At 36.6% G+C, this 23,945-nt stretch overlaps 1 protein-coding gene across 1 annotated transcript in view; it reads right to left on the bottom strand.

The window, feature by feature from the left end:
* Positions 1–12,974: 12,974 nt before the first annotated feature.
* The window catches only part of shisal1b (shisa like 1b), a 54,548-nt gene continuing 43,577 nt past the window's right edge, over positions 12,975–23,945 (bottom strand). Inside the window, exon 5 of the mRNA XM_024282565.2 lies at positions 12,975–15,542. Within this exon, the coding sequence (XP_024138333.1) occupies position 15,542 (1 nt within the window). The 3' untranslated portion in view covers positions 12,975–15,541. The remainder of the gene's footprint in view (positions 15,543–23,945) is intronic.

A 23,945-nucleotide genomic window follows, 5' to 3' on the forward strand; every position in this document is an offset into this window, starting at 1 on the left:
TTTTTGTCACTTTTCAGTAAACGTCTCTATTTCTTCAGGTCTACATTATTTTTTTATGTCTTCATTTTAGGTGGAATTGTTTGAACTTTACAGCACTATGCAATATTAGACAATGAAAGTAAATCAATTGAGTTATGAAAGACAAATTCATTAAAAGACAACACTTTTTTCAAAATGGCAGCTTTTCTTTTAGTTTATCTCCATCTGAACCATTTTATATTGTAGTCACCAACCGGAGATAAACGAATGTATGTCATTTTTAGAGCAATTGGAAAAAGGGACCTTTTTGATTTCCTTGGCAATGAACTTTGTAAACCACGCATACATTCCTAATATTTTCATATGTCTTATTGTTTTGTTCAGCTTGAGCCAGGAATTAATTTATTTTCATCGTCAGGGAAAGTGAAATTAAATGTGCTTCAGTGCACTCGTACCCTAAAACAACCCATGGTAAAAAAATTATAATTAAGATAATAAATAATGAAAATACAAAAATAGTGTCTTTCTGGTAACTAAAAACAGGAAGTTAAATCAATTTGTTGCTAAATAAAGAGTAACCAAGTAACTTCTTAATGATGACAAAGGATTTAGATTTGTAGACAATTATTTTGAGAAAATTCAAGATGGTGGTCTATTTCCAAGGTCAAAGGTCAGTATAACATAAGTTGTGGTTGTAGATTTAAGCTGGTGGTGTGTTGATATTTTGTGAAGGTCGCTCAAATAAAAGTTTTTTTTCCCCATATTGTAGAAAAATGTAAAAGTTGACAAATTTCACACTTTGACACAAAAATTGCCTCCAAGCTTTAGGTCCTGTGGTCATCCCATAATAATGTCAAAAAATGTTACTAAAAGGTGCATTAAGAAAAGAAAGAAGAATTGCAAAAAAAAGTCCCTCACAGTCTGTGGGAAAAATTGAGTATTTTCTAGAAATGTGTTATATTTTACATTTCCCAAATTCTTAACATGAAGTTCCTTTCTGAGTTGCTCTTTGGGTTATGTCAAACTGGAAAAAGCATGAGGTTAAAGTGGAAACTTTTAGCAACACTAAAGGGTAACCAGCACCCTCACCCTTTTTAACTCAACCTTCCCCCCAGAGGCTTTGGTTGACATTCAGGAAAGTCATTTGTTTTCCTTCCATCCAGAGAATAGATATTAGCGCTAATTCATTTTTTATTTCCCCTGACAATTATGAAGATTTGCACAGAATTCCCTTGGCAACCAGATGGACGTACGGTTGCTGCACACTGTCTTTTCATTTATCATGTTGTGGCATTTTAGAGACTAAATTATGGATCATGAAATATAAATCCCTCATTTTAGACTCCATGATCTTTGGATAAAGTGAGTTAACAATGGCAAAAATATGAAAGCAAGAATGAATTAATAGAATTGAGGACTTCCTTTAAAATATATATTAGCAATAAACAAAAATATAAGGATTTTAAAAAACTCTTATCAAGTAGTAGTAAAATTTGCTTAATAAAAGTATTAATCTAGAAATCTACAAACCCCCATAAACATACATTTGTGTAAACCAGGAGTGTCACATTCAACCGCACAAGGGGCCAAAATCTAAAACACATCTTAGGATGTGGGTCAAACAGAATAAACATTTATTGAGCAAAGCTACATTTTAAAAACTTAATTTTTAAAATTACTGTGAAAAAAAAAGAATTTTATTCCAGAATAAATCAACTAAAACCTTAAATAACTTATATTTTACTCTCCATAAAAACTTATTTTGTCAAAATGATGCAAGTTAGAAACAAGAACAAGATACATCGGGCCATTAATAACAATAAAATAAAATAAAATTATCTGGAGGGCCGGATCCGACCCCTGGGCCTTGACTTTGACACATGTGGTGTAAACGGTCAAAGGTAACAGTAAGTCAAAGAGTGTTTTATTTAGGTGTAGCTCAGAGGTCTTCAACATGTGGCTCCAGCGTCACATGTGGCTCTTTTATCTCTCCGTGGTGGCTCTCTAGCTGTAGAAAAATAAAATAATAGTAATTTTCCAAAAAACTTTGAGTTTAGCTTCCATTTTAGCGACATGCTAACGTTTTTTGCTAGTTTGTTGTCTACTTGTGTTTTTAGACAAATTTAGAGTTTAGGTTCTATTTTAGCAGCAGGCTAATGTTTTTGACTAATTAGTTTACTGGGCAAATTTATGCTAATTTGGAGTTTAGCCAATATTTGAGCAAAATGCTGATGTTTTCAGCTAATTTGTTATCTACTGAAGTTTTTTGGGGGGAATATTTTAGAATTTAACTTCTATTTTAGCAACATGCTAACATTTTTGACTTATTTAGCTTGCTGGGGAATTCTAGGCTAATTTGGAGTTCAGCTATTAATTTAGCAACAAGCTGGCTTTTTTGTGGCTAATTTGGCCTCTAATTAGTTTTAATGCTAATTAGGATTTTAGCTAATTTAGAGTTTAGCTTTTCTTTTAGCAACATGCTAACATTTTTTAATGATTTAATTTATTGAGAAATGTTATGCTAATTTTCCGTTCATCAAAAAGCTAGAATTTTCACTACAAAAGGTAAAAGCATTTTTAAAAAAATCCCATTTTGAGACATACTATTTTCACTTTTGTTCATGACAAAAATATTTCAAATAATTCACATTTATTTAAAAAAAAAAACCAAAAAGGTCATGAATGCAAATTCAAATCTCTTAAATGTTAAAGGAAGACTATTTACAGCTTCTTCTAGGTTTTGATCAGAAGAAAACGAGCACTACTTCTACTGCTAAAGATAGCCGACCCCTGGTGTAGCTGGTTGTCAAAGGGTTAAATTAAAATGTGAGGATACTCAAAAGGAATTGCATGTTACATTTCAACACAAACTTGAAGATTAGCAGCAATGGTGGTCTTGCATCATCTTCTACTGCTTAAAGGAGAACAGAGCAGGTTGAAAACTGATTTAGTCTCTACAGGTTTGATGTGTAATTATTGCTCGTCTCCCATGACCTCATTTTCTTTTTTAGATATTGTAGCTGCAAGACATCTTCTCAGGTTAATTTTATTGTTTCCTGATTCACGCAAAAGCTGCTGGGATTTCAAGGAGGTCTGAGGAGTTTAGTTAGAGTTTTATATTTATCCATCCATCCTTTTTCTGAATCTGCTGAAGCCTTGCTGAAGGATGTTCTCGGTGTGACATGAGAGCGCTAACCTCTACCCTACCGTGCCAGGTTCCTCATATAAGCAAATAGTATATATCAAGGCAAACTAAAACAAGATCAAACAAGGATCAGTCTCTGATAAGCCAGTTTTCTCCTTTTTCTTGCTGAAATTGATACAAAATTGTTGCAAAAACTAAATTCAGAACATTTTTCTTTTCAAATGTGTCAGAAATATCTTGCTTCAGTGTGTAATTACTCACTTTTTCCATCGCTGCATGCAAAATATCATTTCCAAATAAACACCAGTTGGAATCCGTTCAGAGTGTTTACAGGAACCTACTGTGGGTCCTTTTCCAAAGGTGGCTGGAGCACAGAGGAGCTTTAATTAAGTCCTCGTTGGCTCCTGGAGGAACTGTTTGATGGAGGAGAAGGTCTTTGACTCTTTACTGGTGCTAGCCCTCAGGCTTAATGACTGGCTCTGTGAGACCTGGTTGTAGGCTCCCCAATGTGGCCTCTTCCTGCAGGGCTGGAGTGTCATTATTTTCCTTTTGTCTTGGTTTGATTTGGGGTTCATACAATCTTTCTTTTTTCTTTAAATGTCTGTTTTCAGCCGTCCTTCGGTGTCTCTGCCTCACAAACCATGTTTTCACACTCGGTGGCAACAAATGGGACCAAATAAAGCCTGATAAAATATCACAGACTCTTTGAGTAGAAGCCAAACACAAAGTGTGCCTTTGTTATGGTGTCCTCCAATTTAGAGTTAGAACGAATTAAGGACTTTATTTATTTATAAGTGTGTTTATTTTTTCTTTATTTACTTTTTATGTATATTTAAAAAAGTTGTACAGGTTTTCAATGCTGAGGAAAAAAAAGAAGCAGAACATTTTCAACAATGACTCAAGGATCTTCCTCAAGTATACCTATTAGGGGCTTAGAGAAATATCATTTTGGCAATATTTCGTTTGGTGATACTTGCTGATAAGATGATATTTAGTTAATTATTTATGCGTCCTTCAGCATCTTACTGTTGTTTTCTACTTAAACCCCAGACCACTAGTTGGCAGCACAGGGCACTTTGAGCAGCTATACACCACGACCATAACAACAAGAAGATCTCGCGAGACCAACAAGATCTCGTGAGGTTTTTGTTGTTATGAAAGATTTACTACTTAGTTTTTACTGGGGATGGGTACCAAACCGTAACTCTGTGACACGTTGCATCCAGTATCATTTATATAACTGCAGTGCTTAATGTTGGTATCATTAAATAAAATGAGTTTTACAATTTTATTAAATGAAAGACATATTAATATTCAGGTAGAGTCTTTTTTCTAAGTCGCACTCATAATAAAAATCGAAGTGAAAACTTGTTCTGGTAAACTCTTGGGATATATCACAATATGTATCATATCGTTAGACACATATCGGGATTGAAATTGAATTGCCAGGCTGAGGCTCTAACAATACACACCCCTAATACCTATAACATACATACGGTGGCCCTGAATGATTAATCATACATCAAATCTCAAACCGCAAAAAACATATTCTAGATCACAACAAAACAAATACTAACATTACATTTTAGAAACTTTCCTATTACCTGTCTTTTCTGTTTTTTTGTTTTTGTTTTTGTTTTTTTGTTTGTTTTCCTTTTAGTTTCTGGAAATTATTTTTGTTTCAGAAAATATTCAATTTTTATTTCCTTTATGTTTTTTTAGAATTGTGTTTTTTAAAATGTAATTTTATTATTTTTTTATTATTTGTTTTGATTTTTTTAAATATTGCATTGTAATATTATTGTCATGAATCAGTCCCCTGTCTCCCGGCCTTCAGAGTTCAAGTACTTCCTGGTTCTCCACACTTCACTTCCCATCAGTAATCACTCCCAGGAGTCTGAGCAGTGCTCAGTGTGAAGTCTTGATTGTGCAACTCTGCCTACATCACTGAGCGTTCTCCTCTTGACCAGATCTTCTGACCCTCACCTGGACCCTGACCACTCTGGTTTTTCTCTCATGCTTGTGCTTAACCCTTGCCGTCCTGACCCCGATTTAACTTTTTCGGACTTTTAGGTGCTTCAAACCTGTTGTCCAGCCTGTGCCACATAAACCTACAGCACTTGGATCCAGCTGCATGCCTGTTTGTGACAATTATTATTGTATATGTTTCTGTTACTAAACTGTAAGCTTTTTTTAAAAAGTTCATGCAGAAACCACCTTATAAAATGATCCAGATACTCAATTGAAACTGAAACTGTGGTTTTATTTTTTTTTATTTTATTAGCCGATTGACTTAGTATTCATCCAGCGTACATCCAGCCTGAGAGGCACTGAGAGCATGGAGTGGAAGGAGTCCTCCTGTGGAATTATAATGTCTTTTTGGTTTCTGCATTACATTTCAGGTCATTCCGCCTTGAGGAAGGACACTTTGAACTATTGCCCCAACCTTAATGATTATGCCTAATTTCAGTAGTTTACACATCAGGTCATAGTGCTACATAAAGAGTTTGGAGAGCAGTGACATCACATCCTGTTACCTTTGCTGGGACCCACCAAACTTGTTACCAGAAGAGAACTGTTTCTTTTGATTTTTTACTTTAGTCTAAAAGAAAAGCCAGCTTTTATATCTATACTTAAAAAAGCATTAAGGAGGTTATGATTATGTTGCAATGCAATCACAGTGAAGCTGAAAGCAGAGGCAGAGGTGTGCATAAACACCACAGGAGTGGAATTACTGTTTAGTAAGTACAACACCTCCTGTGGTTTTGTAGGTCTGTTGGCTCATGCTTATTGTACCTTTAGGCAGCAAAGAGGTTATTTCACATTTTATGTATTTTATCAAGTACACGGCATACAAGCAAGCAGCAACACATTTGTTTATGATGTATTTGTCTCTAAACAATTAGATATCTACTTTTTTCAGTTTTTTTCATCTGCAAAAAAATACAAATCAAACCACTAAAGTTTATTTTATTGATTATACGAATATATAAGTCATGCCTTTAAAGCATGACTATGTGCAGCTTTTTTCAGCTGGCCAAAGCAGATACACATTTCTATGGTGCTTCTTTTTCTTTTCTTTCTTTTGCTAAATATTTATTTTCTTATTTCTCAAGAGGAACTTTTCCATGCATATTTTCACTTCAATCCTTTGTGTTGATAACAAGCTGGAGCTGCAGCAGCTGATACCAGACAAGGCATCAGCTGCTGCATGTGAGAGGTTCCTGATGTAGATTCAAACGTGACATTATGCACAACTTAAGAGGAGGAGGTGGTGGCTGGAGAAAACTTGAATAAAAACAGAATATTGAGTTTGTATCACCTAATAGAAATAACCCAAAAATAAAAAAAAAACATGAAATTAAGCTGTTAATATCATAAATTAATCACTATGATGACATTTATAATTTCAAACTTAGCATCTTGGTTCTTTTTTTTATTACAAAAAATTGTTTTTATTTCTTTTGTCAAGTTTTGAGCAGTTGGTTATATGAAATGTTTTTATCCGCCAAAATCTGTTGTTAAAAACTCTCAAAAGACATAAATTAGTGTTGAAAAGGATTTTTATTTGCAGGTGGACTGAATTTAAGGGCTTTATTGTTTGATGTCTGTGAGATTTGTTCTGATTTTGTATTTTCTTTTGACTGATTCTATTAACGTTTTTTTATGTGACATGCTGAGACTTTTAACTGCGTACTTCCTGCACCTACTGCCAGTCTATTTTTTGTAGGTTAGAGTTTGAATCTCATAAAGAAAAACACTCTTTGAGTTGATCCAAACAATGCACTAGTAGCACCACAATTACGGTTTATTATACCAGTTTATCTTGTAGTTTCTTGCTATATATGTTTACTTTACAGAATGTTTTAAAAAGAAAGCTCCTCAGTAGCCTCAGCAGCCCAGTGACCCCAAAAGGAATTCATTGGAATCAGACACTGGATGGATGAATGGAAAGCTGCAGAAAAAAAACAAAACTATTTTTGGCTGGCTAACAGCCTGCAAGTAGCAAATGAATTGCTTTTTGACTCACAGCTGCAAAAAAAATATATATATATATATATAAAATAAAAATATTGCATTAGAAGCTAAAATAACAGAGTGGTTAGGTTAACATTTCAGGCAAATTGTGCATTTTGAGGTGCAAGCACCAAATTTGCTTTAGAATCCCTTCTTTCAGACAAGGAGTTTTGCTAAGAGAAAAATCAAAAATGGCGTCCATTTTTAAAGATGGCGGCCATACACTCAATTGATACAAAAATATTTGATTTCTTTTTGACCTTTTTTAAGCAATATGGAATATGAATGCACAAAATGCAGTCTCTAAACTTGAGGGGTATCCATAGAGTACTATATATATTTTTAAATATTTTTTCGCGGCTAACATGATTTTCTGAAAGAGGGTATCTTAAAGTACATCCATGCCATTCTAAAGTATTTGTTTCAAGTTATTAATATGGTTACATTTTAGCCTTTATTTAAAAAACATTTCAGAGGTTAAACAGTAAAAGATCAACTTTTTGTGATTCATTGTTTCCTCTTTATCACCTTTCTGCTGAACTCTGAATACCTGTGCTCCTAATGTGGTGTTGAACAAGCAACAGTTGCCACGAGGCCTCTGGGAGGTTTTCTGGGCAGAAAATAGTGTTTGATGCTCCAAACTGGCAGAACACCAGCTCCTCCTTTGTCCCTGTAGACACTCGTGTTTGCCTGTTCTGTCATGGTTTCTGCCTTCTGCTGCTTTCTTTGTGAGACAGAAGGAAGAACTTAAAGAAACTGTATTTGTCTTTGCCCTCTTCAGGTGGTGCCTATATGTGCATTTGGGTTCACACACTAAAAAGGAGGTCTTTCTCTTTATTGTTGTTTTGACATTTGAGATTCATGCCTTTTCTGGAGTCTTTTGACTGCCGTGGAGGAGAAGAATGCGGCCACGTGGGGCTGAGATGCTGAATCCAAATCAAAGCTGCCTTTTCTGTTTTGCAGGCTGAAATTTTGCACTTCTCCAGCTTCACAGCTGAGCTGCTACTTTTTGGAGTTTTTAGGAGCAAACTGTTTTTGTGCATTTCTTTTTTTCAGTTTAGTGCTCCAAACAAGATTTTTTTTTCTTTTTTGCTATACAACATGGCATCACATTAGCTTTAAAATCCCCCCATGGCTGCAGAGTACATGTTCATCTTTGTATCATTATAGTATTAACTCTATATGAAGACGTTCTGAACCCACAGATGGGTTTATGTAACAGCTTCTTTATTTTCATTTGCATCAGCGTGTTAAAAACACATCTCCTCCACTGAGCTTCTGTTTCGCTGTGACCTTACTCCTACTCTCAGCTCCTATTATGATTTCCTGGTAATATGCTACTTAATATTGCTCCATTATTCCATGGAAAGTGTTTGTTTATGCAGCATTACATTCAGCCAGTATCTTTTGTGTCTTCGTTTACTCACGCTGATTGTGACGGTTTAGAGTTAAATGTTGAGCTTTGCATATACTTCACTGGAATATCTCTAATAATAAAGCTCAATAAGAATAATTTGTGTAACAATCCAGATCAACAATCGTCTAAATCCACAAGTACATTCAAGTCCCCCCCGAGGAAAATTGTGTTTTTTGTGGAGAAGAGAAGATGGTATCTTCACATTGACTGCAGTCAAATGAGCGGCCGTTCGCATTTCTGTGGTCAAATCAGCCGTCGATGGGTTTTATGTGTGAGTTTCATCCAATACTTACGGTAGCAGGACTGAGAACGCTGGAAAATCTCTGTAAGACTCCATGAACTTTCTTGATGTGACCACGGAAATGTGAACGGCGGCTCATTTGACCGCAGTTGGAAAGGGTTGTAAATCAATGAACGAGCATTTTGATGTTAGCTTTCATTATTTTATCAAGAACTCTGAGAAACCAATGATTGAATGTATTGATCACATCAACGTCAATAAACATTGGAGAATTAGCTAAAAGAGTCTTTGGTGAACTGAAGGAGAAAGAATCAGGATTTTGGAGGAAGTTCTGTCCATGAAGCTCTTCACTTCCTCGTCCAAACTGACGTCCAGCTCAAAACAAACAGCTGGACATTTCCGATATATATTTACCCCAGAGCAATAATCAGACGGGGGATTAGGGGCGAGGCAGCTCAGCTCAGCTCCAAAAGCCACACCCCCTCAGAGGAGATTTCAGATCAACATGAGAAATATAAAATAAAAATGTCGTAGGGGGACTTTAAACAAGCCAAAACACACACACACACACACACACAATCACTAACTATAAGTCTTCTGTTAAAAGAAATGAACTTTCAAAAATGCATTTAAAAAAACATTACGATTGATTTAGTCCAAATAATTATGTCACGTTCCCTTCCTCCAACTCTCTTACAAATATGAATCAATAGCATCGTTACATTAGGGATGGAGATATATAAGTTCGCTCCTTTAACGGGTTAAATGTCTCATATATTGTATATAAAGGCACAAATGTGTCTATTTTTATTAAAAGTAATTGTAATGGTATCATTTTCATGTGTATGTGGACGTATTGTATGGATATGTATATGTTTTACTTTTATTCTTTTCCAATCAATGTATATCTCTTTCATTTGTCTTCTTTAGCTATGTTTTTCTGTTGCTTAAAATAAATCAAATCCAAATCTAATTGATAAAACCAGTTGTATATTTTTTTCCACAGTTAAAATAACATGAATGACATGGTTCTAATACCTTTTGCAGTAATGTTGGATTGGTTGCAGACTATGAAATTTGATTATCCAAAGACAAATAAAAGAATTTTACAGAATTATTGATGAATAAATCAAACATTACTCGAGGACCTTCAGTATTTGCAGCAAACTAAATATTTCAAACCAGTCATATCAGGCGTTATTGACTGGAAAGACTTTACAGAACCCGATAAAAACATTCAGCAGACCGGATGTGTGTTAGAGGTTTGATGTTATCTTCCTTGGTATTACAGATCCACTCTGAAATTTGTATCCACGTCAGATGGATCTTAATGTGGTTTAAGTGGCTCGGAGGATCCGGTCCGCTCAGAGGACATCATTGCACTGAAATCTAATGGAGCTTTAATTGATAATTGTTGGACGGATACATCCCAGGCTCCTCAATATCTGCAGGATGTGGAGATCCAGACAAGGGTTTCTAAATAATGATGTATGGCAGCAGCAGCTCTCTGAGAGACTGATAGCTTTGCTTACTGTCAAACAGGAAGGACATAGGTGGACTGAGTGGGCAGAAAGGAACCGAGTGTGCAGCAACCTGGCCAGAATAACTGGCTAACTTAGGTGGGGGTTGGGTGCAAGTCAGAGCTCGTTAGAGGAGCTCAAAAGGACCTTGAGCATGTGGTTACAAAGTTTGTGCTGGCCTTTGTTGAAGGGGAGCAGCTGCAGGGGTCTGATTTGAGGTGAGGTGTTGAGTTCTGATACAGTCTGTCTTACTTTTGAAGCTTCTCTGCTTTAATGATGTTTCTGAGGTGGCTAACCCTGCTACAAACGACGCTCCCGCAAAGAATACCTGCATCTTTTGAAGCCAGGAAAGCGGGTAATCTGTGTGAATCCAAAACAAAGCAGACAGAGTATTTTTTTAAGTTTAAGCTTTTTTATTTTGCATAGTTTGGCTGAGGGTGTGGCATGTGATTAAAAAAAAAAGGCTTATGTTTTGCTATCTTCTCCATAACAGCCACTAGAGGGCACTGTGAGTGTGTGTATCCGTATTTTTGCTACCTAGCAGCACAGAAGAAGTGTAGGACTCAGCGAAGTTATTAAAAAGTGAGAAAAATCATAAAGAATTTAATGGATCTAGTGATTTAAAGTAATAAAAACATTAGTTAGCGTGTCTTTTATTCTATGACTATCTCACTGTTTGTTAATATACTAGTGCAACACAAAACTTATAATAAAAAAATAAAGTGTATAGCCAACTGTTAATGCTAATAACAGTGATGATCTACCTTTGTTTGTCATTGTAACCTATAACCCCCAAAGTCAGACTAACTAAAAATACTCTAAGCATTAGAAGCATTTTAGGCCTTTAACAATCAAGCTTTTGTTCCAGTTTTTACAGGACATTCTTTCTTGTACTATAACTGTTCTGCTATTTACAAAATTAGCATAATTCCAGCGAATTTTAAACTGGAGAAAAGGAACTTTGCATTGATATGCAACACTTAACAATAGTGAAGTGTTTACAGAACCAAGATAAATCAGCTGATTCTGCCACAGGGAAAAGCGGCTTGCAACATTATGCAACACTATGTAAAGTCTTGCATAATGTAAATTTTAGAATATTATGAAGTGTTGCATTTCGTAAAGTTGAGAATATTTTAAAGTGTTATATTTCGTAAAGTTTAGAATATCGTAAAGTGTTGTATTTCGAAATGTGTATAATATTATTAGAATATTTTTTATAGTTTCATATCGTAAGGTGTTGTAAAATTCAGCGAAGCGTAAAGTGCTGTATATCATAAGTCAACAAATTACGGGATTTTAAAGAACGTGAGTCATTTAGGTCTCTGGCAACTAGTGATAGGAGTGTCGATTCTAAGGTAGTGAACTATGGATATCGTGTTTTACGGACTGTAAGTCGTGTTTTTTTTCATAGATTGGCCAGGGTGCGACTTATACTCTGGAGCAACTTATTTGGGATTTTTTTAGACATAAATAAGCTCATATATTCTTTATTTTCTCCACTAACAACCAGTTGCCTTTTAGCGGTTGTTTCCCGCTAACAACCACTAGAGGGCGGTGTAGGTTTGTGTATCAGTATTTGCTGCTGACAGAAACGCAGAAGAAGTTCCGTTCAAAACAAACATTGCTGAGAATCTAATAATTGTCCTCATGGATGTTATGTTTTTCTTATTTGCATCGAGACATTTTTATTGTTTTATTTTTCTCTCCGTGGACTAATGTGGGACAGCAAGCCATCAAACTGGGTTATAAACAGACAGAAGAGCAGCTAAAAACAGTTATTCAGATGCAGCTCCTGCAGGCTAAGGTAACGATCGCTGTAAGCAAAAGAAAAAAACTGCTGTCTTGAACCCAGAATGGAGAGATGATTATAGATGCTTTTGTGGAACTCTTTAAAATATATAACATAACCTCTCAACATCATCCGTATCCTCCGTGTATTTTAAACGAGAAATACAGTCAATGTAGCGATCTAAAAGACAGCTTCTCCACATGCAATGAGAGCGTCTAGTTTATGAACACATTTTTGGACAAACATTGAACATTAAATTTGACTCAGGTCAAAAGAGACAGCAGACTCGAATTCGACGCATGAATCGCGTTTGGTGTCAAATGCAACGTTACATCAGGCTTGTTTAATTTGTTCATAAATGTTGGACTTTTCTATTAGAGTGCGACTTATACTCCAGAGCGACTTGTATGTTTTTTTCTTCTTCATTTTGCTGTTTTTTTTTTTTTTTTGCTCCTGCGACTTATAGTCCAGAACAGCCGCTACTTGTCCATCACCAATTGGTATACGCTAATAAAGTCTAAATTACTTAAGAACAATTGATAAAGTAAAAGTTGATGTGTCATTTTTAGATGTTTTCGGTCATTAAATCTTAAAAGTGTGGCGTCATACATCACTACCGGCAACAACTACAGTGTAAAAGGTTAAGTAAGTTTATTTTTATGCCGTTATATCTAATAATATTTTTAACATTAAACTTGGTGCGGTAATGTTTTAAAGGATACACCTCATACAAGCAGTTATAATAAAAAACATTTTTTGTTCATGTTAGCCATAATTATTAAATAAGAATTTATTGATCAAAAACCTTTTTGTTTTTGTGTTATCGAGTTTTCATTTGCCAAAGAGCACGTGACACAAGAGGATTTAAACACACTGGAAAAGATAAAACTTTATTTGTCCCTGTCATGACAATACAAAGTCAAACAACTGAAGTAACAATCCAGCTGAGAACAGTTATATTCTATCTAGTTTTCACCACCACACCCAAAAAAGTGAGGTATCAACCACTACAAAGCTTCTTTCTGTGTACAGGTGGGAGTTCAACTATAAGGCAACTATTACCATGACAACCAGGAGAGACTGAAACAGATGTGTGCCGCCGTCTTCCTGTGTGCCGTTTATTTCTTTTTTTAAAACTTTACGTTGGATATAAATATGGAAAGAGGATTGAGCTGATACAGTTTACAGTACCACACTACATCAGGCCAGAGTCGAAACTGTTTCTAACAGAACCAAAACATCACAAAACCATGTTGTTACATTAAAAACAAGGAAAGAACCCCCTTTTTTTCTTTAGGGGAAATCCATTTTGACCCTGAAACAACACATCAGAGGATAAGAGATGCTTTTGTGTTTGATAAGAACAGATATTCTTGTCTTTTTTACGGGTCACACACTACACTAAACCCTCAAAAAGCAAAATGTCCTCAATAAAGCATCATACTTTAATGACTAATTCAGCTTTGAGGACTAATTAAAACTTGTCTGTCCTGCTGCACCTGCTACAAATCTCACCTCCCTGTTTGGTTCTGCTGTTCTCACTCGGAGAACCGGGTGAGAGGAGTAAATTAGAGCCACCGCTGATCGCTCGGCCAATTATTTCACTTGGACACATCCTGTCTCTCTGCCCCTGGAAGTGATGGCACAAGTCTGCTGGGGCACACATCCAATTAAACTCCAGCTATTGAAATGAGAATTAGGCTGCACTAACAACTCGGCAAATTTGAATATTATTGCAGATAACTCGGGGATGACTCTGGCAGACCTGTTTCTGAGACTAGAAAACTTATAAAAGCAAAACTTGAGTTCCGTCCCCTCCGTTTGCCTTCATTTGAATTAAATCAGAGATTTTCTTGCCATTTCCCAACAATTAACTCTATCCCGTTAGCCTTCAGTGGACACGCAGCCTCCACAGCTGTCATTTTACAAGTCGCAGATGCAGGATTGGAACGGACACACCGCTAATACACTACGCGCTTTCTGCCAACTTGCTCTTCACGTCCTGTCACATGTATTAACAATGGCATCAGCGGCTGCTTTGCGCACTTTTTTCCCTAAAAAAGACAGGACAACTTTTTTGGGAAAAAGTGTCAGGTAATTCTGAGGCTGCCAAAAACAATTTGGTTTCAGGTGGAGTTTTAAAAAAGATTTTTGTTTTCTATTAGTCAAAATGACTGGAATACTTCTTATTGATTCAGAAAAAAAAAGCTGAGAATATATTTGATTTAATAGATTAATTTGCTGTTTCTGTCAGTGTTTAAGTTGATGATCAGAAAAAAAAACATTTACATTTATAACTTTTCTTTAAAATAGTGAATATTCAAAGTCTATCGCTGACACTGACATTTTTAGAGACCTTTTAGGGTTCATAATCTCCATTTCCTGAACCTTTCCTCTGATTCCGGCTGCTTTGATACATCTCAGTGGTTTCCAGGGAATAACCTCTGACCTTTCACACGGCCTTTCTCTCTGATGAAGGTGCTGTACATTATTGCTGGAAATAAAAGGGGGTTTTCTTCTTAAACAGATTCTGTTATGGCTAATTGCTTATAGTTATGTTCTAGTCTCTGTCATTTCTGATGCAGGACACGTTTTGCTCCATATAAAAAAAAAAAAGAAAAAAAGCAAGTGGTTATTTTTGCATTATATTGCTAATGAAGCCACCTTCCATGCAGCTCCAGACAAGTGAAAATGTCACACACAAGCTTTAGAAGTGTGTGCGTAGGGTTGTTGTGGGTCTGCAGTCGCGTTTGACTTGGCATAAAGCTGCTTTCTGTTTCGAACACATCCCTGATCATCTGTTAGGTTTTGGGTGTACACGTTAAGCTCCGTGTGTGTGTGTGTCCTCGCCAGTGAATTCATTGGCTTTGCAGAGGAGAAGACCCAAAACGATTCACACATTTAAGTCTTGTTTCAGTAGGTAACAAAAAGACATTCTAGGTGAGATGCTCAGCATCAAACTAGACCATCACATGTTCAGAAAGGTAGCCACTCATATTCTTCTGACTAGTTCACATAAATAAATCACCAAATAGAATTACCCCAAACTGTGTCTAACTGCTACTGAACACAAAGTGACACAGCAGTGTAATTAACATATCTAGAAAGATGACGTTTTTTTTTTTTTTTTTCAAGATAGCCAAGCTATTCCATCGGTTTCAAAGTTCGTCGGCTTGGAGCAGTTTTTGGACACTTTTCCAGATGTTTCAGGGCGCACACGTATGTCTCCATTTCAGCAGTTTCTCACTGCATCTGTGATTCCATGGTTGTTTTGTGCTCTTCACACACAGGAAGTAGTCCCTTGAAACTACTACAGTATGGCTTGGCCACTGTTAGCGTTTATTTTCTGCAGTCCAGGCGGTCGGTATGGGATATCTCCTCTGGGAAACCGGATTCTGCTACTCTTCAATGTGTCCACCTGTAGCATCATTCTGGAACAGAAGAGAACATGTTTAGATAGATAAAAATAAATTAATAAAAGGTACTATAGCTATTTTTTGTAGATCCACTATCATGTTACAATGAGAAAAATAAAGTTAGTTTTCTTGTTATAACGAGGTATATATATTTCATTGTACATGGCTATTATTTTTGAATAAAAAAAACATGATTATATCAGAAAATGTATTTTTTCTTTTTAAATTTGGGAATCATAAACATTTTTTGGAATGTAGGATTCTTCCCGCAGGTCTTTGAATTTTGGCATGTTGAGCTCCAGTTATGAAGATACATTCTCAAAAACACAATAACAAAGAGGAGGAGAATAATTATAGATGGCATTAAGTGTCTCACACTGTGCTAATGTGAAACTAACTCAGAAAAATGACACCAGATACGTTTAAAAAAGCATTTATTCCAGCTGGTTTAGCTCTCTAAAGCAAAGATAATTTCTCCAAGGCAGATTTACGAATGCATCTATAGCTAAAGCACAAACAGGCAGCTGAATAACAGCTGTTTTTATTATCACTGGCGTGTGAACTTTGCACACCCTCTCAGCTATAAACACCAAAACTCTGAGAGAGAGGAAAATTATTAATAGCTTGCCAAAAGAAAACTGTATTCTTGTCAGCTGCTTTAAAGCATTTCATTTTTAACAGATATTTAAAAAGTACATGCAGATGTTTTCTTGAAACTTATTAAAACTAATGAGAAATTAAGTATTAGCAGTGATTACAAATTGATTCCCCCAGAGGAAATGAAGATGAAACGCAGACCCCTATGAAATGATCTCATTGTTGCCTAAAACATATTTATATTAAGATGAGAGAGGGCTGCAATGTTCATCATAGATAACATTGAGACAGTGTAGAAATCGTAAAAAAAGTAGTATTGTATGATTTTTAAGGTTTAATATAATAATTAGTTTCTACAAATAATTAAGTATTGCGTTCCTCTCAGACCTGTTTTTTTTCTTCTTTAAATGCATTAATGTCTCCTCTTTGAATTGATTATCTGCATAAAGACACCAGTCCAGACCCTTAAACAGTCAGACTGCAACCTCTCCACTATGACTAAAATTTAAGAGCTGTCGAAGGACACCACTAACAAGATTGTGTGCCTGAACAAGACTGGGATGAACCAGTCTACAACAAATAAACAGTTTGAGAAGAATAAATCAAGACACTAATCAAGTCCACTTGAGATACACGTAAAATCTCACCTGGTGGGGTTCTAAGATTGAGAACTGTGAGGACACAGCCCAGAACCACATGAGGGAAGTGGTTATTGGCCTGAAGAGAGCAGGGACCGCCGTGACAAAGGTTACCATAGTAACACCCAACATCATCAAATCCTGGAGATCTCTAAAGGTCCCCCCCTTTTTTACATGTCTAGGCCCATACAAAGTTCCCAGAAACCATCTGGATGATTTAAAGGTGGACTGGTAGAATGTGGTCAGATGAGACCAAAAATGAATTGATGATTTTAAGGTGACCTAACCAGTTTCTAGACATCAATCTAACAAAAAGCCCAAGAAGGTGATTGCTCTTGAGAAAATCTGCATGAAAGAATGGACCAAAATAGTGCAAACCATGGTGGTTATCAACAGGAAACCTTTGACCTTTGTCGCTGACAGCCAGGGTTAAAGTACAAACTAGTGAGGGGAACTTTTCTAATTGACCAAATACTGATTTTCTGCATCATTAGAGAAATTCTTTTAAATTCATATAATCATTTGATTAAAGACTTCAAGGTTTCCTAGATTCCAAAGCGAAGCATGTTGGCATGAAAATTGGGAAAAGGGCCAAGAACACACACGCTAATAAATTGGGGCGGCCTCCCCTTTCAAACAGCAATCACATTTACAAGAATTTTTTATGAGTCTATTAGTCCTGTAAGGACTCCAAGCCCACCGCTGTTTGATGAATCACATCCACCGAACCCACCTCTCAAGCCCAGAATGATACAGCTATAAATAGTCTGTGATGGGAAAACAAAAAAGTTTCTCTGATTATTTAGCTCACATTCTTAGATGGTTGATGGAAAATGATTTCCAAATAAATGATCAGACACGTTACTAAAGGATGAATTCCTCCTCTTCAGTGTCAGAAGCGAGTGCTGATTAAAAACAGAAACATGTGTCTGCTTTACCTTGAAGCATCTTTGACATTAATCATCTCCCAGCATGCAGAGAGTGTTTCATTAACTGGACAAGGACTTGGAGTGGCGCTCAGTCAACAGGCAGTCCTAAGAGTATTCCTAAAGTATAATTCTATTATTGCTACGGAAAAGCAGTCGGGGGGTTTAAAGATGGAGGCTGAGCTCACGATCTGACAGAAAGAAAAGGCGTTTCAGCCCTAGAGTGCCGTGCAGACAGCGCAGCGGGCGCCGGAGAGCAGGTCTGCAGGTCACCTGTGAGCAAAAAAAGTGACATAACAGACAGACGGCACAAACGGTGGAGACTGCATTTACTACGTGTTCACGCTGAGTCACTGCAGGCTGACAGCAAGAGGCAGTGTTACGATGGCTGGTAAGTCAGGTGGTTACTGGATGTGGCAAATGCCATCCTTGGCATGGCGAAGCTGAGCTGGCTCACCAAGCGAGCAGCCAGGAGCGAGTGGGCGGATACTGACACACGCTTCTGCTGCTGCAACTTCTCGGACGGCTTTCTCGCCAAGGGATTCAGAAACGAGATCTGGTTGATTTTCAGCGGTGTCACTAGATGTTGCCCAACATCTAATTTCTCTTGCTTTCATCTCTGACATTTCCGACAGATGCTCAGCATACATTAAACTCATGATGACTCATATATTTTTCTAGCTTGTTTTCAACAGCGGTTGCATTAATGCATTTGCAGCGTGGATCCAAGCTGACTCTAGATCAGCTAAATGCAAGTATGTGATGACAGCAGCAGATCAGATATTTTAGAGACAAGCAGCGAGTGTAGGCAAACAACAAAAGGAATGTCAAATAAGTAATGATGCAGTAAGGGAGGTTTTTACTTTAAATTTTTAAAGTCAGATTTAAACTTTAATTTTCTCTGGTTATGATACTGGGATAAAGCTGCAAACAAGAATCCACTGTGTGTGTGTGTGTGTGTGTGTGAGGTGTGGTATTCTCACTTGACCTTAGATTGCATTTTTCTGCTTTTCTTTCAGAAAGTTTTTGCTGTTTCTTAAAGCTGCATCAGTTTTGGGGGGGAAATATATCTTTCCAGAACTTACATTATATTGTTTTTGTATTTCTTAGCACCACAAAAGAGTGATTTTTTTTTTATGCATCCATTCTAATTTAAGTTAATATTGTTTTATTTTTACATATTACCTTAAGTTATTGTGTAATATAAAATACAATTATGCATCTGACATTAAAAAATACTCATTAATAGAACAGTAAAAATATTTTTGTGGGTACAAACTCCTGTTTTTTACTGTGTGACATCAAAAGACTTTTGACCTAATTCTAAAAATAATTTACATAATGTGTCAACGTAGCTACAGAATAATCTCCTTCCTCTGCCTGAGTTTGTTGATAAAGCAACAGCTCTCTTCCGGTTCTGCACCCTCTTTTTCTACCTAATTTCACACTTTTACATGCACTATAGGAGCCTTATGTGATGCAGGTAAAACAGAATAATGGTGGTATAAAATTAAGAAAAATTTAAGCTTTTGTCTACCAGATTTAGCAAAAATGTATAAAAATGCAGGGAGCAAATTAGTAAATTAATCTTTTTGTTTTATTTCTCTGTTTATGATCAATTTTATTTTAATTATATTTTAATTTTCATTTTATATTTGAAAAAAAAACTTTTTTAAATTAATTTTTGGTTGTAAAAATAACCAGGTCTTAATGAAAATGAGATTTAATTAATCTTTTTAGCTTAATTTTTAAGTTGTTTTTACATTTACTTATGTTTTAAACTGATTTTACGGACTGTTTTTCCTTCTTCTTTTTTGTAAAATGTGGAAATGTGTGTTGGGAGGCTTTGAATTTTTTTTTTTTTTTTTTGTAAAGAACTTTAACGTGTTCTGTAACAGAAAAAGTGCTCTATAAATAAAGTTTAATTTAAATCAAACCTAACTTGAGGCTTTGATTTTCCCTCTCTTATGTCTAATGATTTCTGTCTCTGTTTACATCACTTTCTCTGTTTCTTGTTTTTGATCATTTATATTTAGTGTATGTTTTTATGTAGCTCCCTGGTTTTAGCATTAAAATCTGCAGTATGTTTTCAGACGTTTTTGTTTTTGTTGACTTGTGGTCTCCAGCCATTCAGAGCAAATGTATTAATCCCAAATGAATCTTTTACTGTGTGGAATTTAAATGTTCTCTCAGATCCAAACACAATCCTATAACAAGTTTCAAAGGGTAACAGAAAACAAAATGTCCCTTAGGACTGAGCATGTGTGGCTGTATGTCTGTGTGTAAAACCAGTCGCCCAATCCTGCCTCTCAATGACGGCCAGTTCAGATTATGTATTAATTGATTAAAAACTGTGTCACTGTAACCAGAATTTGCATAATTTGATTTACTTCTAATCCTAAATGACTAACAGCAAACTAAAACGAACACTGTTGAGCTCTTTATAGCAAGAAGTAGGTCATGATGAGAAAAAGGGGGTGACTTTTGTGGGAATACATTACAGCGGCTCGCTTCTCCAATGAGCAGATACTGTTTCAGACATGGACGAAGTTGACTGTGAATCCATTCAAACATTTTCAAGAGGTCTTTCTTCTCTTCTATTGTACTGTCTCTTCAGCCTTGCATAGATCAACTTAACTAGCAGCTCTGAGGCCTGAATCGCACTCCTGTCTCTGCCTGTGCTGTGTACTAATGAGATAAATCATTTATCTTCTGATATAAGCTTTGGAAAGAAAAAATAAAGGGTGTCTGTGGATCACCGTGTTTAGTAGTAATTCTTCAACCGAAAGGTCGTCAATTCAGTCCGCAGCACTTTCTCATCTTGAAGTGTCCTTCAGGATAACAGAACATCCCACAGTGACCATGACACTCATCAGGCTGTGATTGTAAAGAAAAGTGGCTTCATATACTTCATTTGGGGGATGAGAAATGCATCAGAAAACTTTGTGGGACCTAAATCAAAGGCTAATGCTTTCTTTTTCAGTGGGATACTTACAAGGTATTTAAATGGTTTTCACATGGTACTTTTTTGAATCAGCTGTGTACTTACAGGGTATTTAAATGGTTTTTGCATGGTATTACTTTGTACTTTTTTGTACTTACATGGTATTTAAGTGGTATTTACTTGGTATCTACTGAGTACTTACATGGAACTGGTTGTAAGTAAGCTATCACATAAGTACTATGTAAATACCCATGCGCTTACATATGATGAGGACCAAGAAACACACTTTATCTTACTAAGAAGAAAGTTCACAATACTTCAGTTAGTTTATGTTTTCATACTATTTTACTACACATGGTAAATACCAGGAAACATTCCATAAGTTTGAGACCCGCACCAACAAAATTTGTGTTTTTTGTGGAGTTTTTTACACGTTCTTGTCGCATTTTTTTCTCACGATGGAGGAAATATAGAAAATAATTCAAGACTTAAACTGTGTGTTTGAGTATTTCTTTTTTTAAGTTGGGATGAATCAGAAACAGATGAGAAAATGATGTTTGAAAAATCTCTCTTTTGTGACTCAGCAGATGAAATGGACAGGCCAAAGTCTCCCTGCTCTATTCTGATGCATCTAATGAGACAACTGTTCTGTGAAATTGAGCTATATTCAAGAAACTGAATAGAACTGAACTTGTAGACAAGTAGATCCATTGTAAGGAGCTGTAAAATAATGGTAGAGATTCTAGACAAAGGGAAGTTGGGATATCAGCTGAGGCTTACTTCTGCTGAGGGACTTCAACAAGTAGATTCATGTACTTTTTTGTACCCTGTCCTTACGTTGTTAAGTTCCACAAGACACAAAAATTCAACACTTAAATATCCAGTAGGTACCATGCAAAAACCAGAGTGTATACAGAACCAGTATGAACCAAGTTCCGTTAAGTATTAACTAAATAGTACCACATAAACACACAGTAAGTGCCTTATAAATATAATGTAATATATAATGTCAAAGGAGCCATTACTGACGGGGTACCACGTCATGTGTGAATGAGGGTCATTTATTTCAGCTAATGTCAGAGAGACTTGCTGCTGAGTTATGTTTCTAAATACAAAATACTAAAAACATTTTTCCTGAAAAAATAAATAAAATACAGCAACAGTCCTGCAAAAAGAAATTAAACCCTAATATTGACCAGGCCTTTTCTGTAACTCGTTCCTCTTCAATTTTGAACTTTTCTCAATTTCTCAACTTTTATTTGTTCAGTCTGAAGTTAAAAATGTAATAAGGACTGGAGAAAGTAATACTTTTTTAGGCCGCCCACCGTGACCTCCCCAGTATTTCACAGCGGTGCATACCGTCCTGCTAACGTAGCAGTATGGTAAACAGCGTTCCCACACTTTAGAAGCCAGGCTGCCCTTTCTGTGTGTGTGTAGAGAAACATCTGATGCTTTGCTGTCAGGGTTACTCATTTGTGTTGGATTCCTAAGTTTGTGTACGACTGAGTTTTTTTTTTAGACGCTGCCAGTTTGGGGACTTGACCTAATCCCTTTTTTTACTGCATTTGGCGAGCAGATGCTGAACTATTACCCCGCATCCTCTCCAGGGATAAAGAGCAGTACCCTTGCAAATAAAGCTTGGGCCAAAGGGATGACGCTCTGCGTGGGCGACGGTAAAACCATACAGTATCCTTCTTTGTGATTACTCTCAAGAAAAGGTCCAAACATGATCTGGATTCTGAGAAGTGCTTAGCTGTGTCGACTGCACACTCGCTATTCTAATCTTGTCCCAGAAACTGCCTGTGACTGGCTTTAGTTCCAAGCATCTGACACTTTTCTACTCATGTAAGTGGTTCTGCGAGGACATTTTTGGGTCGTGGTAAACGCTGTTCTGTTCTTTAATGTGTGGTTAGGTTTTAGACATTGCAGGTGATGATCCTGCACCCTAAAGTAGCTGCGGATATGTGACGTTACATCAGCATGCTCTAGTTTTTCAGAATTGCTTAGTCCACTGCTTTTTAAAGACCCACTCTGATCTCTTGATTTATTTTTAAAGCGTTTGCTGGTCTTTCAATAATGGCTGTTTTTGGCCAGAAATCTAAATACCTCTGTTGTTTTCTAAGACAGTTTCTGCATGCCGTAAGACTGTTTTTTTAGAAACGCGGAGTAGAGTCAGTCACCCCCGTTTCTGATCATCTATTTGTTTACAGGCGGATGCATCAGAATGGAGCAGAGCAGGTTATTTGTACCTTGCCATAGATTCTAAGACAGTGATCAGATTTCCCAAAATACCACAATGAGCCGACATACATGAAAGTTTTTTAATCCGGCAGGTGGCCACCGTTTGTAATCAGGAGGCGGCAGCTGTTGCTTTTTTCACCTGTCGTGCGGTGACTGTGGAGGTTTTAAGAAAAAAATTGAAATTTTAAGGCGACTGGACCGTATTTGAAGGTTCCCCGGTGGTAGTCCAGAAACAGGCGAAGATGACGGTATTCTGAAATCAGACGATAGCCTGGCAGCTACAGAGTGGATCGCCGGCTGATAGCCGTTCTGATTGGACGATATGTAAATGCCTCCTGATGGCGGCGGTCTATATCAAGTACCACATAACTCCGGACCCCACGTGACTCCCTGTAGTCAGTCGGCCATTTTGGCTACAATATGAACAGTGCCGCTGTTAGAGCGCCAATGCTGAAACTTTCAAGCCATTGGAGGATTCATGTCACTTTAATTCACATGACATTGAGCTTTATCTAAAAGATTAAATATTACCAACCCGTATAAGGTTCCCGCCATGCTTTTTTTAAGGTATCTCTGAAGAAAATGTCCCAGATCTATGCTATCCAGTCAATAAACTTCCCATCGTCCTACACTGGGGACAATCTCCAAAAGCCTGGAGGGTTATACATGGACTCAATCTGGGTATGGAGTGAATATTCAGCTGGGTAATCTTCAATCAAAAAATTGCTGCATCATGTAGCACTTGATTCTTATGCAGTGCTAGATGTTAAAATAAATCAGGTAGTGGCGTGAAGTCTTAAAGATTCTATTGATGCCTCCCTATCACAGCTGTGATTATGACTTTAGAGACTGCATTTTTTCATCTCCTCTTCATTCATTTTAATACAGAAATACTCAGAAATGTAATTTGAATCTTAATTTCTTTATATATCATCAGAAAAATGCCACAAAAAACTGAATTTTCATCAGATTGGGTCTGTAAACACCCTGTTTTACAGCTAGCACACTGCTATTCCAGAACATCCTGACTGTTTTAGGATTGATGAGACCCATCATACAGAACAGACCTCAT

Source organism: Oryzias melastigma, linkage group LG6 (genome assembly GCF_002922805.2).
Source record: "Oryzias melastigma strain HK-1 linkage group LG6, ASM292280v2, whole genome shotgun sequence".
In the NCBI taxonomy this organism is placed as follows: Eukaryota; Metazoa; Chordata; class Actinopteri; order Beloniformes; family Adrianichthyidae; genus Oryzias; species Oryzias melastigma.